Below are 18,267 nucleotides of genomic sequence, written 5' to 3'. Positions count from 1 at the left end.
AGATAAATATTACTTTTTTTCCCCTCTGTGAAAAGAATTACACCCCTACCATCCTCTTCAAAGCCTTTAAACCCCGCCTCCGATCACCAGCATCTGTCGAGGACCCTTCCCCTTGACTCGGGGACACTTTTGCAGCATCCGCTGCCTTCCGCAAGCCTCGCCGGAAAGGAGAAGGAAAAACATCGCGGCAGCCAGAGGGAGAAAAAAAAAAAAAAAAGAGGCATCGCTGTGGTGTAGCAGCGGTAGCAGAAGCAGGAGGCTGGGCCAGCGGTGAAGACGGCAGATTGGAGCGGGGAGGAGCCAGGGCCAGCGGCTGCGGGGCCGGGGCTTTGGGGCTCATTCGATGCGCGGGGCAGGCGGCGGAGTGCGGATGCGGGGAGAGAAATAAATGAGGAGTCATAGCCAAGGAGGGATTCCCAGGCGGGGAGAAGGAGCAGGCCTCTCCGGAGGGAGCTGACCTTAGGGATTACTGGAGCGGAGAGCAAAGGGGGGGGGAAACTCCTCGGGGCTGGATTCCCCACCCCCAGCCCAGCGCTGACATCTGGGCGCAGCTGTTTCGCCGGAGCCCTTTGCTGGAGGCTGCACATCGGTCGGGTTTGCGGCGATGGAATCGAACGGCACTTTCCTGGCTTGCAACAGTAAGTCTGTAGAAATGTTGCTGCGTTTCAGGTCTCTTGTCTTGTCTAAGGGCTTTGCTTTTCCTCCTCTCTTCCCCCCACCCCCCCGTACTCCCCTCTTTACCTTTCCATTGTCTCATTTGAATGTAATGCAGCGTTTAGTAGGTGTTGCAGAGTGAGATGATGGATTTTTCTCTTAATAGGGTTAGCTGTGTTGGTAGGGAGGTTGGCTTGGCTGGATAAGTGTCTACAAGTCCTGAAAAGTTGAGCCAAATCTCCTCCCCTTTATGCTGAAACTGAGAGCGGGACAGATGCTCAACTGAGTAAACTCTGGGCTCTGGTGAAGACAGCAGAGCCAAGATAAATCACCTTGGCTCAGGATCTGCCCCCAAGACTCTATAAATGTTAAGGACTAAATAAGTAATGTTTTAAAAAAAGATGAAATCCTCTCTGGCCTTCCAGCAAGTAAGATTTAAGAAGATTCAGTTGGTACCAAGGCTGGGAGAACTCATCTGTTAGACAGGGCAGTGAAGTATTTATTTGTTATTCCCTGATCTGACTTTAACATATCACTTTGTACCTCTTCATTGTACTTGACTTCCTCTGATGAGCAGAAACAGCTCAGGGCTGTGATAGCTGCAGATTGAAATGGGATGTTGTGATCCTACGGAAATGGGAAAAAATCTACAGTGCTTGTTGTTATTCATGAGATAGGTGCTTCCTTACTAGAGATGAGCTGTAAACAAATATAAACTAACTGAGCAATAAGTGATTGACCATAAATATAATCTGTTCAGCATTAGCAGGAAAAATGTGAAAAGATTCCCCTAGGTTCAAGAAATCTTCCCTCTGATTTTCCCAGATGTTAGAAATCTGACAGGAAGGTGAAACAGAGGTTAATGTTATACTTTCTGTAGTTATCTCATTCATTATATAACCACTGGGGAAAGAAAGCTAAGAACTACATCTGGAACTATTAAAATATTTCCTATTCTGGCCTATGGGTCATTTTCCAGTGAATATTATTTAGTTTTCTGGGATTCGCTGGCTGTTTGTTAAGGTATTTTTGTTTCAAGAGGAAAAATACACAAGTGATGAATGAGCCAAGTTTTTTAAAAAGTACTTACAGAAATTCCTTGACACATAACACACATAAGTGGCAAAGTCACTCTGGATGCCAAACTACTTAGAGGAGGAAGTTTGTTCATATGCTGGTTTGTTAGCACTTTGAATATGTAGTTTGTCAGAAATTTCTCAGATTCTGTGGTTTATAAACATGTTTTGTCTGTGGCTGTATGTTGAAACTCAGTTTCTTTCTTTCAGTTGCTCTCTATTTTCTTTCTTTTTTATTTTTTTCTAACGTAGACACAACAACATTTTTATTTACCATGTCTGAATTAACCACAGGCACATGTTTCAGTTTCAGTGACCTATCTGACAGTCAGAAGGAGACACCTGAGATACCTTCAGGTAGCAGAAGCAGGAATGAAGAGAATTTCTAAAAAGTTTGTATAGCTTTGTTTACTCTGTGTTAGGACAGAGATCCCATTCCTGGGAAGAAAACCAAGCATGCTCCCTCTGTCTGCAAAGCCAGAGTAGCTGCTGTGATTTAGTGGTCTCTGCCTTTTATTCTGAATGTGTTTAATTCAGCTGGATGGGCTTCTCATTGCTTGTGTTCTACAGGGTCATGTACATTTCATCCGCAATGAATCTGCCAGACTCTGTGGGCTAGTCATGTCCTTTCTCTTGCCTCATGAAGTTGGTTTGTTTCTGAACTGGGAGCCCCTGTGCTTTCACAGATTGTAAAATAGTTAATTTGTACCCTGCTTTATTCTTATACACTGAGTTTTTCATCCCAGACACTGTGCACATTGTGCCTGGAGTGCCACAGCCCCATTATGGGAATGCCCTCTGCCACTGCTCAGGCTGAGAATCAGCAGGGAAGGGTTAGTAAAACTCTAACAAAACAAACTATTCTTCTTGTTTGTTCTTGTCAACCTGAGGATTGCCTTCTAGATTTAAGTTTCCAGATGAATCACCTCCACCTGCCCTTCTTAGCTGGGAACGCTGAGGAGGCTCCTTCTGGGCTTCAACCTCCATGGGTGGAGACAGCGATGCTTGGGATCAGCTGGGATCTGCTCTGAAGCAGCCAGTGGCTTTGATCTCCTTCCCTGCAAACAAAAGGCTCCCAGCACAGCCCTCTTGATGCAGATTTTGCCTAATGAGTTACTTGGCAGCTTTTTGAGCCATCTTGTTTCTAGTAGAGCAGGAGAATTTGCAGTACTGGCACTTCTCTGCACGTTAACCATGCAACTTGTCCCCCCCCCCCCTTTTTTTTTTTTTTTTCCAGGCAGGAGAAGTAAAATTCATTTTGGGTCTTTCTGTATTTTGCCATGAAAGCTGCTAAGCTTCCAGCCTAAGCAGTGTCTTTTTAGTAAAACCAAAGCCCACTGCTGGTTTTGAGGTTGTAGCTGATGCACAAAGCCCCAACACTGGGCCCAAAAGCAGGTGAGTTTGGGCAAGATGATGCTTGGGGAGCAAGAGATTTTAATGAGGAAACGAAAGACAAGGAAGAAGGACGTGCAATTGCTTGGAAAACTGCTGCAGGTAGCAGGGATGAAAGGATATAGCCAAGTGCAGGAAAAAGCAAGAGGGAGAGGTGTGTGGGGAAGAGATTGTCAGCAAGATCTGGAAGCTCAGCTGCCTGGAAGGGCAGCTCAGGGATCCAAAGGTGTTGATGATTTGGAAACAAAGTACAGTTTCCTTTACAGAGACATCAAAATATATATAAACAGCTATTTATGAAGGAAAGCTGCAGACAAATACTTTGATCAGCCAGTGTGGGATTCAGCTGTAGGTATCTGCAAGAAATTACAGACTTACAGGGATCTAGACAGATGAATTGAACCATGACTCCTTCTCACCCTTTGTCCTGTACACTGTGAATATCCAGATACTGTGAGACCAACCCCCAGCCCATGTGTCTCCTACATCCTTGCCATGGGTGGAAGGTCTCAGCCCTTCTGTCAAGTATAAAAGAATGGGAGGTTACAGATCTTGGTCAAACACAGAGGTTTCTCTTTTTCTTCATGCAGGTAGAGAAGAATTTGCCAGAGTTTTTTCTAAACCAAGGTACTTCCACACCAAAATAATCTAGTTCAGACAATGTTTGTGAGGAAATTTGAACTGCCCCTCACATGGATATGATTTAAAGCCCTGTGTTGAGATACCACACAAGTCACGTTGGCTGTTTTTGATTAAAATTACAGTGTGCTGAAATTCCAGATAAATCACTTGGGGGGGAAAAAAGGGATTTTCCCCCTAGTTTTGCATAATGTAATTGTGCAATTTAATTATTGCACAAATTTTGACCTGCTATGAGATGGTGAGAGTGACCTGCATTTCATCTGTGGAAGAAATTTCAGCTCCTAAGGAAAATGCTGAGAAAAGCTGTTAAGTGGCTGTAAAAAATAAAGCTGGAACCCACCTCCAATTTGGTTTTAGGAAGAGAACATCTTCAGCATGTGCCTAGAAACATGGTTTAGGAGTTAGGCTGCTAAGCTGCAGGAGTGCTCCTGGCTTTTTGTGCTGGTCCTATCCATCAAGTTGATGTCCTTTTGTTTCAATTACTTTCTTCCCACTCTTTTCACACAAGCTACTTAGAGAGCTGTAATTTACTGCAAGCTGGTGTTTGTTTTAGTGCCTCTGCATCCTTTGTGCACTGTGATGGAGGGACCAGGGAAAGGACCCAACCAAACCTTCAGCCTGGTTTTGAGTTCCCAAGTGCAATGAACTTCAGTGATGTTTTACCTGGGTTTCATCAAGAGCTCAGGGCAGGAGATTTGATGGGTCAGGGCCAGGGCTTTGCATGGATCCAAGATCTCTTTGAGTACCCCAGGCTGGCAGAAAGATTTATGAAGATTTTCACACAAAAAGGCCACAGTGTGAACTGTCTGTGAAATTCCTGAGCAGGCAGCCTGGCTGCTTCTATACAAACCATGGGCAGGGCTCTGCACCCTTTTAGCTGCCAGCACATTGCCCAGCATGGTTTGGACCCACAGCAAGCTAGCACATGATGGCATGGGGATAGCCAGGCTATTTTGGGCTGGTTTTGGGACTGGGCTGTGTGGTCTGATGAGAGCAGAGCTGAAGAAGGGACCACTCTGCTCTCCACTTTGCAGACAAGACAGGCAGAGGATACTGGAAGTGGGGCTGGAGAATGCTGGGGAAGGTGACAGGGGTGATCTCAGAGCACCAGAAACCTGCCCATCCTATGGCTTCTTGCCAGTGTAGGAAGGGTTTGGGGCAGTGATGTGATGGAAACAACACAGTACTTGGGGAGAACTCCTCCTATGTGAAATTTTAAGGTCGCCCTGCCCTGGCTCAGCAGGATATCTCAAGCAACCTGGAAGGGAAGTAGAGTGGTGAAGAAAAGCCAAGGTAGGGAAGAGAAGGTTTGCTGGTAACTGCCACGGACTTTGTGGAGAAGCCCATTCTCAGTGTCACCACAAGGTGGAACTTGGTACATAGCAGATGCACCAGAGGTGCACTCATTGGTAGCAAACAGCAGCATCCTGGGCCAGAGATGCACCCAGGTTTCTGGTCTCAGCTCCCACTCCCTGCTCCCCACTGCCCTGGAGGATGCCAGAAGAGGAAGGCTGATGTAGAGGAGCCATTGGCATTTTTTGCTGGTGGTGAGAAGCTGGGTGTTCTCAAGCTCTGTGGTCCTTGAAAGATTTGAGGTGGGACTGGGTACAATAAAGCTCAGAGCAGTGGGACATGTCCTGGAGGTTCCAAGGAAGGAGAGGAAAAAGTGAGGTGCCTATGGGTGGGATGTGAGAAGGCATGAATGAAGTGAAGGATGGATTCCAGAGGGAAAGGAAGGGCAGGTGGGACCCTACAGCCTTGTTGTCCTGTCCTGCTGGCAGGGTCTCAGCTAGAAGACAACTCACCATTGCTGAGACCTCCCTGATCCCAGGCACAGCACTGCTAAGGAGCTGATATAAAAGCCAGGCTGGTTCTAGCCATGGGATGCTGGTGGATGACAGAAGGGGCCTCTGCAGAGCCACTTCACAGGTAACATCAGGGATCTGTGAAGGCACTGATGAAACCAACTCAACCCTTTTCCCTTGACAGGTTTTCTGCCTTTTTGAGGAGCATCAGGTTGTGCTCACTTCCAAGGAGCTGCTGGCAATACTCCTCATCCTAGGTGTACAAAAGGAATCCTCAAACTTTATTTACTATCAGGAACTTCTGCTTCTGAGTGCTCCATCACCCTAGCAAGTGATGGAATGTTGTCACATTACTACAGGCGAGCTGAACTGCAGCATTTCCAAACCCTGATACTGAGTTCACCTGGATGGGATGGCCTCATGCTTGCTGAGGACTGGGGATACAGAGGGACAGATATTGCAGTTCAGTAATGAGCAGTGATACTTGGTTTGTGCTCTTAACTCTTATTAAAATAATTCTATTGAATTTCACTGTGAGGGAACCTGAGAGGGAAGATGAAATTACAGTGTTTCTTCAAACAATGGCACCATGTAAAATAAATCTATTTTTTTTTCTTCTTGGTAACAAATACAGAGCAAGGCACAGCCTTTATCCTCTTCAGTGGGGAAAACTCCTCTTAAAGTGACAGGTACTGTGTGCTATGTAATTGCCATAGGCATTGCCAGTCATTAGAGTACTTTACATCATGTGCATGATGCAATGGGGAAGTGGTGAGGTCATCACCAGCACGGGCATTTTCATTCCAGTCCTAAATTACCACGAGTCTGGGCAGATCAGCAGCTGTCATAGCTTTTGTGCCCATGTGGGGTGAAGAGACTGTGATCCCTATCAGGCCTGCACCACTGTCAGATGTCGCATTGGTGGGGGAAAAGATCCAGCCCCACAGAGCTCAAACCCAACCTGATTCTTCCTCTGTCAAGTGGGAATAGTCCTTCCTTAGCTTCTTTGCATAAGGGTGTGATGGAGATTAATCCATTCTGGAAAACAGTCTGAAGAGCAGCCTGTGCTTTAATACTTTGCTCACATAGCCTATTTCCCACCAGACTCTGAAAACACTTTGCTAGTTTTGGGACCATGTTCTGACATCCTCATTCCCATTGATTTCCAGGGGCTCCACACATGATCCAGCTGGAATCAACGGGGTGGTTATCACAGCCCCTATCTTGGGCACGGGGACACCAATAGCTTCACAGATGTGACTCGTGCCATTTATTTCAGAGGGGTGGTCATGAGATGCTTGAATGGTTGCAGGTTTGGGACCCAGTCAGCTGCCACCTGCAGTGAATCAGGGTTGGAGAATCTGTCTGTGAGGCATCTGCAGGGATCACTTCCTCCAGCACTGGAGCATGACCCAGCATCATGTAACATCAATAAGCAATGCCATGTAGCCCAGGGTGTCACAATCACCCATCAGGCTTCATCTGTGAGATATGACATTGTTTTTGTGACCTCGAGACCACAGTACCTCCAGCTCTGTTGTTCCCCCAAGCAGGGCATTTCTGGCCCATTGATTTCAGCTTCACTTGAAAACCAAAGTGATTTTAACTGCCTTACACCTCTGAAGCCCTCACAACAACAAAACTTGCACATTGCTCTTTTGGAGAAGTATCTAAACTCAGTGAATGCCAATCCTGTGCTTTGTGTGTGTGCAGACTTCAGGGCTAAGTACTATAAAATGTTCCCTGAGGGCCTGGAAAGCACTGAGCAGTGCTGTCACAGCCCTGCTTATTAGGAATTCAGGAGAAAATGAAGCAGAGGGGCTGAGTGTTCTCCTGTGTTCTCCTGTGTTGATCCCTATGGGACTCTGACTGCTGCTGGTGCACAGAAGCAAATTGTTTTGTTAAGGCAAGTACAGGAGGCCACTCTCTTCCCCACTCATTTAATTCCATCAGTTCTGTCCAGTACAATGTGAAATATGAGAAGTGCTGAGAGACTGCTGACTAATAAATATCATCTAGCCATTACATCATGGTGCCTACCTCCTGGCCAGGGCAAAAGCAAAGCTCTCAGGGGAGCTCTACGGAGATTTCAGCTCTTGACATCCAGGGTCCTGAATGTGAAGAGGGCTCAGAAGAAGCTGGAGGCATTTCATAGAATCATAGAATCATAGAATCATAGAATCCTAGGGGTTGGAAGGGACCTCGAAAGATCATCTAGTCCAACCCCCCCTGCCAGAGCAGGGCCCCCTAGAGTACATCGCCTAGGAACGTGTCCAGGTGGGTTTTGAATGTCTCCAGTGAAGGAGACTCCACAACCCCCCTGGGCAGCCTGTTCCAGGGCTCTGTCACCCTTACAGTAAAAAAATTCTTTCTGATATTCAACTTGAACCTCCTATACTCCAATTTACACCCATTACCCCTTGTCCTATCACTGGTCACCACTGAGAAAAGCCTAACTCCATCTCCCTGACACTCACCCCTTACATATTTGAAAACATTGATGAGGTCACCCCTCAGTCTCCTTTTCTCCAAACTAAAGAGACCCAGCTCCCTCAGCCTTTCCTCATAAGGGAGATGTTCTACTCCCTTAATCATCTCAGTAGCTCTGCGCTGGACTCTTTCAAGCACTTCCCTGTCCTTCTTGAACTGAGGGGCCCAGAACTGGACACAATACTCCAGGTGCGGCCTCACCAATGCAGAATAGACTGCCTGGCTGACGTGTTCAGCAATGTCCCATGCAGAAAATGCCTTTATTCTCCTTTGCTCTCTGTGATTAGTAGTTGCTTTCTGTAAAGAAGGTGTTACTGGTTGTACTGCTGTTCAATCTGACCCTGTCCTTGTGCTGGTCAAAGAACCCAGGCCTGTGTGTTTACCTGTGGGTGTTGGCAGGGCTTCCTTCAAAATGCAGAGTTAGAAGGGGATGATTCCTGGATCACCAGACACAAAACAATATGTTTTTAAATCCTGCACTGATTATGATGAGTGGGCTGGTGATGGGCATCCTTGGATTAGGTCTCCAGCAGAAGTGGTGATATGGGGTTCGCTTTCAAGTTGCTTGAGCATAAACTGGTTCTACAGAAAGGGACATTGATCCCAGCTTGACTCCATCTCCCTGCAGTGTCCTCACCCTTGGCTTGCCTGGCAGGGCAGTAGCTGGCAAAGGCAATGACAAAAAAACCTATTGTGTAACAAAGGCTGTAAACTCCCCTACGGTGGAGCAGCTCAATAAATACAGTTGCTTTATTTCACCTCAGGAGGAACCAGGGCTAGAACAGAGATGCATTTGGGTCTCCCCTTGCCAGGACTATGGGCAATGATCATGAGTTTCAGCAAGTGAAATTTATAGTGGTCATAATGAACAAATTCTTCACTGAGAACATCTAGGTTCTTCAACAGGGATCTAGATTGCCTGTGGAGTCTTCATCCTCAGAGTTATCCAAAACTCACCTGGAGAAGGCTGTGAGCAACCTGATCTACCCCTGACAGCAACCCCACTTAAGAGTAGGGTGGTTGAATCAGAGAGCCCCAGAGGTCCATTCCAACCTGAATTATTCTCTGATTCAGTGTAATCAGTGAGTTGTGAAACCAGTAATGGGGCTTTATTCCAGGACCAGGCTGCCGGATATGTTTGCATTGCAAGAATAAAGGCAGAGCTATGCAGAAACCCAGGGTAAGTGACTCACCCGAGTCACACAGGAAATCGGTGGCAGAGAAGACACCGTTGAGGCTTAGGAAAATCCTGTTCTCCAGGTGGAAAAAGAAGAGCGTTAAAACACACTTTCCGAGCAACTTTTGGGCTACGTCTTGCCCTGGCTGAAGGCTTTTCTTTCGTTTTCACTGCGTGTCAGTGGGAACAGCAGGGAGCAGCTCGGCAGAGAGAGGAAAAGGGTGGAGTTAAGCTCTCATTGCTCCAAGCCGTGGTGGGCAGGCTCAGCAGTGAAGCCCCAGGAGCCACAAACAACGTTTGGGACTCGAGCATCCCTTGGACGTGATGCATAAAAACCCATTGGCATACGGAGCGTAGGAAAACTTGTCCTTTCTACCTGGGCAGCTGCTTCGGTGAAGTTTTGCGTCCAATGTGTGCTGGTGAGCAAAGCAGAAGGAGAGGCTTCCCACCGTCCCACCCCCAGCTGGACTCTGCCCTCCCCTGCCTTCCTCTGCCCGGGCTCTCCCACTGCTTTCTCTCCATCCTTGGAGCCCCGTGTTGACACCGCGCTGGCCGGAGGCACCTGGATGCTCAGGGATCCCCTCCGGGGTGGCCTGGCCCCCCATCCTTCCCCAAGATCCAGGCTTCTCCCCACGCTGGATCATGCAGTGTTTCCGGAGGCAGCCCAAGCGCACCCTGTCCCAGGAGAACATCCTACGGGAGCAGAGCCGGAGAGTGGCCGCCTTGAACGGCATCAGGCTGGGTAAGGGACGTGGTGGGGTGGCCCGGACCTTCGGCACTTCCAGGGGTTGGCAGCAGCTTCGTTCCTGCCTCTTTCCCCTCCGCAGAGGCAGTGCTCCACCCTAAAGGCAACTCCGAGGTTGTTTTTAAACGCCCGAGGTTTCTTTTTTCCTTTCCTCTGCCTGTAACCACCCTTGGGATGTGGGAAGTGCCTCTTCCCAGGCATCAAAGGCAGCGGGACCTCGTCGCTAAGGGGTTTTGTTCCCAAATCTCTTGATGGGTTTTCTGATCTGTCTCTGGCTAAGGGTGTTTGGGGAAGGCAGTGCCCTTTTCCTGTAGGTTTTTAGGGACTATGGGAACCCGAGGAACCACTCAGAGGTCTGCGTTCATCAGTTTAAAAAAAAGAAGCAGGGAGTTTTGTAACTTCTGTGTCTGGCTATGAACTCATTGCTGGTTCCTGCTCTCTGCAGACAGCCCAAGGTGGAGGAGAGTCCCTCGGTTTCCGTGGCTACTGGGGGCAGGTGGAAAATCACCATTTACCTACACGAGTGCTTTGCATGTTCTCTGAAAGTTTTTCTGCCCTTTAAACCAGTGAGCCTGAGTTATGTCTGATCTTAAACCAGGTGGGAGAGGGAGAGCAGGCAGGAGGAGGCTTGTTTTATAGCAGTTGCAATTAAGGTTTTTATTCCAGATCAGCAGATTTGTGAGTGAGCAATGTAGCAATAGGGATTATATCTTCTACAGCCATCATCCCAACTGTTCTCTTCAGACACAAACCTGGCTTTTACCATCATAGTTTGTGGTTTCTTGGTGTTTCCTGCTTGCTGTAAACCTGAGACAGATAATACAAAAGGTAATTTTTTTGATGCCTTAGTATCTAAGTGCCTGAAGCTTCATAGTGCAGTGTATTAACTGGCTGTGCCAGTGAGCAGGGTGATGGGCTCTGAGCTCCAGCTTGTGTCTGTATGGACACAAGCTGTAATGGATCAAACCTGTATGGATCAAACCTGTATGGATCAAGGTGACCTGTATGGACCTGTATGGATCAAGCATGGAGGAAAAGAATCTGGCCCTGACCATCACCTGTGCCCATTCAGATTTGGCTGTGAAACATTGGTGCCACTCTTTGAGATGTCCAAAGGGATGTTTGGGATGTTACACAACCTGCATGGAGTGTCTCTGTAATGAAATGTGCCAAAATTGATAGTTTTCCTGCTTTATTCCTCTTGTTACCCTCCTCCTTGTCCCATAACAATGCCTCGTATGGCTGGGACATGAAGGAAGAGAGGGAATGGAATAAGGCTGGGAGCCAGAACAGAAATGTTTTGGGTCAATAGAGAGAGGGGAGAAGTTTGTTCCATCTCCAGGGATCTTGAAGGCTATGACAGCAATGTCAGGGAGGCCTGAGTCTATGGTATCTCCTGTGTGCTTGGGACACCTCTGCCTTGGAGAGCAAACAGCTCAGTAGATCAAGGGGATGTGAAGCTTTTGTGATGTTTGTCCTTCCTCTGGGTGGTCTGGCTTCTTGTCAGCCCCTAGGTCTGCTGGAGCCTCAGCAAACCCAGGAAGCTGTCCCAAATCCCAAAGCTGGGGTAAATCTTTCACCCTTCCATGCTTTGAAGGAGATGAGTTTTTAATGCTCTCTGTGAGTTTCTTTCTGAGATTTCCAGAGGAGGAAGCCTTCAAATTCCCCTCCAGACCAGACATGAGCTGAGATGCCCATGCTCTAGCATGAGAAGACATTTAATTAATGACATAGCTAATTGAATGTAGGGGAAGAAGAGATGCCACATCCACTTTTTCAGGATCTCCAGCTCCCACTGTGGTTCTTTCATCTCTGGATTCCTCAGCCAAGCTCCAGGCATGTTTCTTGACATCTGCAAAGGCAGTGAAGTGGTGTGAGCTCCTCACTGGGTGGACACTGGACAATCCTACCATGATGGACTTCTCAGGCTTTCTTTGGCAACTTAAAAATTCTCTCTTCAGGCCAGTGTATCCCAGTTGCAAACTCATGGTGCTGCTTTTTGTCGTTGCCACCATGACCCCCCCTGATGCTCTGCAGCACCAGGGCACCTCAGTTATCTGTATGAGCTGTCAGGAGTTTGGGGATTTGGCCACTTGGATATTATGCTGAGTTTTGTTTTTCAGGCAGGCTTGAGGTGTTTCACCAGTGTTTCACGAGTGTTTCACCAGCTTTCATGCAATGTCAGAGAGGTGCAAGGTGCCTATTACAGGAACCCCAGGATGTGTTTCTCATGTTTCATCCTCTCACCCTCCCCAGCCCACACCCTTCAGATCTGTAATTAATGGTTGGTTTGAGGGACAGATTCTCCAAGGTATTTGGCAGTCTCATATTTTTGAGACATTCAAATCCATGCATGATGCCAAATCTGTGTTTTCAAAGTCTCAGGAGATGCCTGTTACATCTCTAGATACCTAAGTGCCATCCTGAATCTAGGCTAAGATGTGAAATCTGAAGTTCCTGGAACCAGAAGGTCCAGTTAGGATTACTTGGCATTGTGGTGGCCTCATAGGGTAGGAAAGACAGCAGTAGTAGTAGATACCTTGTAGTAGGTAGGAAAGATAGAAATACTCTCAAATATTAACTGGGCAATGAGGAGAGCATGGTTGTTGCCTTATTGCTACCTTATTGATGTGATGCTGCCTGTCACCAAACTTACCTGGGTATGTCCTAAGCTTTGTGACACTGATCTTCAATATTCCCATGAGATGCCAGAGGAGGAAGAAGGGTATCTTTGTGTATTCCTGTTTCCACAAAGGAAATTTGTTGCAGAGTGGATCTGAAATCACTTGAAAATTCCTGACAGAACTCCAGATACAAGTTATGGTACTTTCTTTCCTCTGCTTTTACTGTTATGATCTTAGTTCTCTTATAGTTTTTGCATCCTTAACATTAGACTGTACTTGCTGGGAAGAAGTTATTTTCTGTTTGTAGACCATCTGAGAGTGATAGTACAAAATTCTTTGGACTCAGTCAAAGAAATTTGGAAGGCTTGAGCCTCTTTTGTGGGTGTAGTGTGTTCTGGTTAATTTTCTGTGTCTCTCTGCTCTGCTGTGGTCTGTCTGTGTCTGGGATGAGTGTCCTGTAGAAGGGAAGACCCTGTGAGCACCATTTCTTGAGTTATTTGTTACAGCATTACCACTGCTGTTTCCCTGCAGGCCTGAAAGATGACAAGGATCTGAAGTTCCTCCTGAAAGGCAGCCAGCTGCTAAAAGTGAAGTCAAGCTCTTGGAGAAAGGAGAGGTTCTATAAGCTCCAGGAGGACTGCAAAACCATATGGCAGGAATCCAAGAAGATGCTGAGATCTCCAGAGTCACAGATCTGTAAGTAAAGTTTGCTTCATCCCAGGCATGGGGCACTGTGGGCAGAGGTGCTTTGAGTCAACCAGGACCATTGTGCCTGTGGTGTAGAGACAGGGCTTGGAGCAAGGAGCTCAGATCCCTCATACCTCTTGTAACACACAAACTGGGTGATGCTGCCAGCTCCAGAGACAGCAGGGAAGAATCTGGCAACTCAGGAGTGGTCACAGTACCCAAGCTCAGGAGCTCCTGCTTCCAATCATCCCAGGATGGGCAGTGCTGCTCTCAGCACCTCGACCTGGCTTCTTTCCTTCCCAAAGTTCAGGTTCCTCAGGTTCCAGCAAGCCCTTGATGCTCAGTGTGAGACATGGCCTGAGCATCCTCACTGTGGTATGGTGTGCTTGGGCTGCTGGGCTGGGCTCTGCCACCCACCCCACTGCTTTTCTGCCTCCAGCCCCTGGGAAAGATGGCACTGAAACCCCACGAGGGATCCAGGGGCTGTCATGAGGTTCTGTTCTCATCCTTATCTTGGAAACTCAGAGTCTGCCCATTGTATAAAGCTCTGGTATGACAGTAACCATTGTATGGACACAGGGAAAACTATTCTGTGCCAGAATCACCCAGCTTGGCCATGATTGGGACCAGGAGCTCAACTTTGCATTCAAAATGGGATTGGGCAGGGTGTATATCTGCTTATATTTGCTTATATTTATTTTTTTTCTTTTCATTTGGTATTTTTCTGGTATTTCTCTCTCACTAATCATCACAGTCTTGCAAAGCCAGGACATAAATTTGTAATGTGGAATATATTTTATGGCATGTTGAAATGCAGAACACGCTGCCTGTGTTTCTTATTAGCACAGTTTTTTAGCTATCAATCACAATTAGCTAAATGAAGGGTGGATCTTCCAAATTGCCACCCTCCCACGAGCAGTGATAAGATTTTACAGTGGGAGGAACTGAGGTGCAGGGTAAGATACATTTGGTTTATGACTCTGATGGCCACACTCTTCTCACATGACCTTGGGCACCTCATTTAATTTTTTTGTGCATCTCCATCATCCATTTCCTTTTTCCTCCTCCTGTCTAGCTAGGAAAGGCTTTGGATTGGAGGCTGTGTGTCCTTTACTGTGTGTCCCCATGGCTAGGGGGCTGTTGAGGTACCAGTGCAGTAACCCAGGATAACAACAACAAGCTCAGAGGCCTTGGGGAATGTTTGCTGCCTGGGAATGCCTGCTCTGTTGAGCTCTTTCCCATATAAAAGCAAAGTCCTTTCCCAGATTATAGCTTATAATGAAATAAATGAGGAAACGAGTTGAGAAGAATGACTTTCAGACCTTGCTTTCCTGTACTCCTCAGCAGTTTCCAAATTATGGATGCTGAGAGCACCTCCAGCCACAGTCCTGATCCCACCTTATCCTCTGAAATAAGTGGGAGGGGGTCCTTATGCTCCAGGGACCTTGATGTCTGCTTGGCAGAGCAGTGGTGGGACCCATTGCCTCCATCAGGGGGACAGGGATGGGGAAGACCTGGCACATCTGTAACTTTTTAATACATTGAGCTGCAATAAAATCCCTGCAGCCACCTCAGATCCTTCAAGCTGGGTGTTTGGCAGAGATTGGGAGTGGGTTTGTGTGGGTATGGATTTATATCCCTCAAGATTCACTTTGCTGACTGGCCACAACCAACATTCAGAGATTCATAGAGTCATGGAATGGCTTAGGTTGGAAGGGACTTTAGAGATCATCTCCTCCAACCCCCCTGCTGTGGGCAGGGACACCTCTTATCTAAACCAGGTTGCTCAAGGTCTCACCCAACCTGGCTTTGAACACCTCCAGGGATGAGGTGTCCACAACTTCTCTGGCAATCTGTTCCAAAGCCTCCTCACCCTCCTACTAAAGAACTTCCCAATATCCACTCTAAATCCAGTGTTGCCACACTGCAGGAGATTGAGCCAGTGGCACTGCAGGAAGGAGAACTTTCTGTGCCATGGGATGGGAGTGTCCTCAGTGCAGAGTGGAGTCACATTGCCTATGGACTCACACCCACACCTTGCTCCTAACATCTCCCAGTGTCCACACCTTTCCCCAGAGAGAGATTTCCCCTCTGCTCAGCCCTGGTGAGGCCACAGCTTGAGTCCTGTGTCCAGTTCTGGGCCCCTCAGTTCAGGAAGGAGATTGAGGTGCTGGAGCAGGTCCAGAGAAGAGCAAGGAGGCTGTGAAGGGATCCAGCACAAGTCCTGTGAGGAAGGGCTGAGGGAGCTGGGGGTGTTGAGGCTGGAGAAGAGGAGGCTCAGGGGAGACCTCATCACTCTCTACAACTCCCTGAAAGGAGGTTGGAGCCAGGGGGGGGTCGGGCTCTATCAGTCAGAAAAGAGGCCATGGGCTTCAGCTCTGCCAGGGGAGGTGTAGGTTGGATATTAGGAAGAAATTCAAATTCTTTGCAGAGAGGATGATCAGACATTGGAATGGGCTGCCCAGGGAGAGGGTTGATTCTATGTCCCTGGACATTTTTTAAGAGAGACTGGATGTGGCACTCAGTGCCATGGTGTAGTAACCACAGTGGTAGTGGATTAAGAGTTGGACTTGATGATCTCAGAGGTGCTTTCCAACCTGGCTGATTCTGTGATTCTGTGACTTTGATCTTTTTGGTCATTGGGACAGCAGGAAGGGACACAAGGCAGTTGAGGCAGAGCTTGTCCTTTCTGCTCTGAAAAAAAGTTGTGTCACAGCCTTCTGAGAGGGTTGGAGGGGCACCTCAGGGCTGCTTTCAACAGGTGCTGTGGATGCACCTGAACCTGGAGGCCAACAGGAGAGATGAGCATTGGACTGATGCCTGCCCAGTCCCTACCTACAAGCCCAAGGACATCTCTTTTCCCAGGCCTTTTTCCTGTTGATCCTCAGACCTTACATTCCCAAGTTTTCAGAGCGATTGCTGGGCTTTGAGTTTCTTCCTCCAGCTTTTAACTTCACCAGGCTGCCTGGGGTTCAGGTATGGAGAGGATTTCTGGTTAGTGGTGTGTCTGCTGGTGGGCTCTGTCTCTTCAGCTGTCTTCTCACTCTGTCTGCTTTGTGCAGGAGGAAGACTGCAGGGCCATGATTTGATACTCCCAAATCAGGGACTTCAAGGAGAGTCTCTCCAGAGGGTCACCCTTCCCTATTAACAGACTGGAACTTTGCCCTCCAGTACAAAGCCTTTCTAAAACTGCAGATAAGCTGCCTTTTGTAGGAAGGAAAAAGAATGAGCAGAATGGAAACTGGGAGGTTTTCACAGCGGGTCCAATCTTATCTGCAGCATTGCTGGGAGTGAGCAGATGGAGGCACCTCAGAGGAGCAGAGCCTGGGTAGGGTAAGGGTTGTGTTTTTGTTTGGACAGTTTCCTGTTATTCCTGTTACTGTTCCTCTCATCATGCAGAAAAGCTATTTGTAAACCATTCTGTGATGGTGTCTCGGAGATAAAACTGGGGACTGCCAAGGCTAGAGGGGAGAATCTCATGCTGGAAGTTAAAACCCATATCAGGGTTGTCACAGGCACAGATGTTGCCTGGATCTGATACCTGGGGTACAACCAGTACCTTCCTTTGTTGTCTTTAGTTTAAACAACCAGAAATCTAGGTTGGATGTTGTCTTGAAAGCTGTATAGGGCTTTTTGAGGGGTAGGCTGCCATTTCAGTATGGTTTATACACAGGTAGAACCTAATGCATTTTAAAATTTATTATCCATAATCCACTATTTTTCATGATGTTCTGTTTAGGCCAAATCGAACAGGTTTTTTGCCAAAAGCTTCTTAACTGGTCAGTTTTCCAGCAAACATGCTGTTCTCTGTGCATACTTTCTCATCAGCTTCCACAGAAACACAGGAATGCTGGACACAAAGGGCTGCACAACAGTACCTTGAAAAAGCCATTTTTTTTTTTTTTTTCATTGTTAAAAAGCCTGCCACATCCTGTGTCTGAGCTGCATTCCAGACCAATAAACACACTGCTGCTCTCTGTTGTCTTAAATATTGTGTAGAGCCATGGTCAGGGTGGGTGCTTCTTTGGCCCATCAGGATTCTACACATGGCAGAGCTTCCCTGGGCTGAGGAAACACAGAGTTCAAGTGGCAGGATTAACAATATTGGGGCCAATAAAAAGTGTGTGGAAGGAGGCTGGTAAAAAAAAAAAAAATCTTAACAGTTAAATCACTACGAGTTCACTCCTGAGCATCATTTTGGTGGGTGAGAGAGGGGACAAAAGAGACAGAGGGGCTTGTGTTCAAAAAGCAGCTGTGTCACTGCCTGGTTTAGCTTTGGTCAAATATCAGGTCTTATCTATGCAAAAAGAAAAGAGCAAAAATCCTTGTGCTGCTGCCAGTGAACTCGATTTTCAAAAATCTTTTCTTAAACCAACTGAAATCCCCAGTGTGAGCTCACTTAAGCCAGACTCAATCCCTTTAAAAAACTCTCTGAACCTGGGAATTTGTAGGGATGGTTGAAAACTTTCCAGTGGAACATCCCTTTGAGCTCTCTTGGTGGAGAATCAGAGTATTCAAAGCCAGAAGGAAACAAATGAATGAGTTGTTTAGATTTAGGGGTGTCACAGTGGAGCCCTGGAGAAGCTGGAGCTTTGCTACCCCCTTGGACTCTTTCTCTGCTGGAGGGAAGCCCAGGGAGATGATGTTCCCAAGACAACCCTGAGTGAGGTTCACACTCAGCACCAGGGGTGACTCACTGGGGTTGCATCATTGAGTCCTGAGCAGTGAAGTCAAGAAAGACATTTTGCAGTTTTGGCTGAATTGTTTCCATTTCTGGCCAAAAGCTTTCCTTAAAAACTACTGTTGTGTTTTTTTGGGGACCGATTTACAGAGGTGAGCTAAATGGAGTTGTGCAACTGGATGTGGCAAGTGTTGATTTTATTCTTAAAAATCATGAAACTGATCTTTTGATCTGATTAATTTTCCTTGCTACAAAAATGCAGGGAATTTGTTCCAGCTCCTCTGACTTATGACC

General features: G+C 47.2%; 1 protein-coding gene across 2 annotated transcripts in view; it reads left to right on the top strand.

Moving 5' to 3' along the window:
* Positions 1-281: 281 nt before the first annotated feature.
* The window catches only part of PLCD1 (phospholipase C delta 1), a 52,175-nt gene continuing 34,189 nt past the window's right edge, over positions 282-18,267 (top strand). Inside the window, exons 1-2 of one of the 2 annotated variants that reach the window (XM_071734618.1) lie at positions 282-638; positions 13,137-13,301. In XM_071734618.1, the coding sequence (XP_071590719.1) occupies positions 605-638; positions 13,137-13,301 (199 nt within the window). In that variant the 5' untranslated portion in view covers positions 282-604. Of the gene's footprint in view, positions 639-9,696; positions 9,979-13,136; positions 13,302-18,267 lie in introns of those variants that run through there. The other variant, XM_071734619.1, reaches the window with a different exon arrangement.

This window comes from Heliangelus exortis, chromosome 2, assembly GCF_036169615.1.
Source record: "Heliangelus exortis chromosome 2, bHelExo1.hap1, whole genome shotgun sequence".
In the NCBI taxonomy this organism is placed as follows: Eukaryota; Metazoa; Chordata; class Aves; order Apodiformes; family Trochilidae; genus Heliangelus; species Heliangelus exortis.
This window is presented reverse-complemented; position numbering and strand designations above follow the sequence as displayed.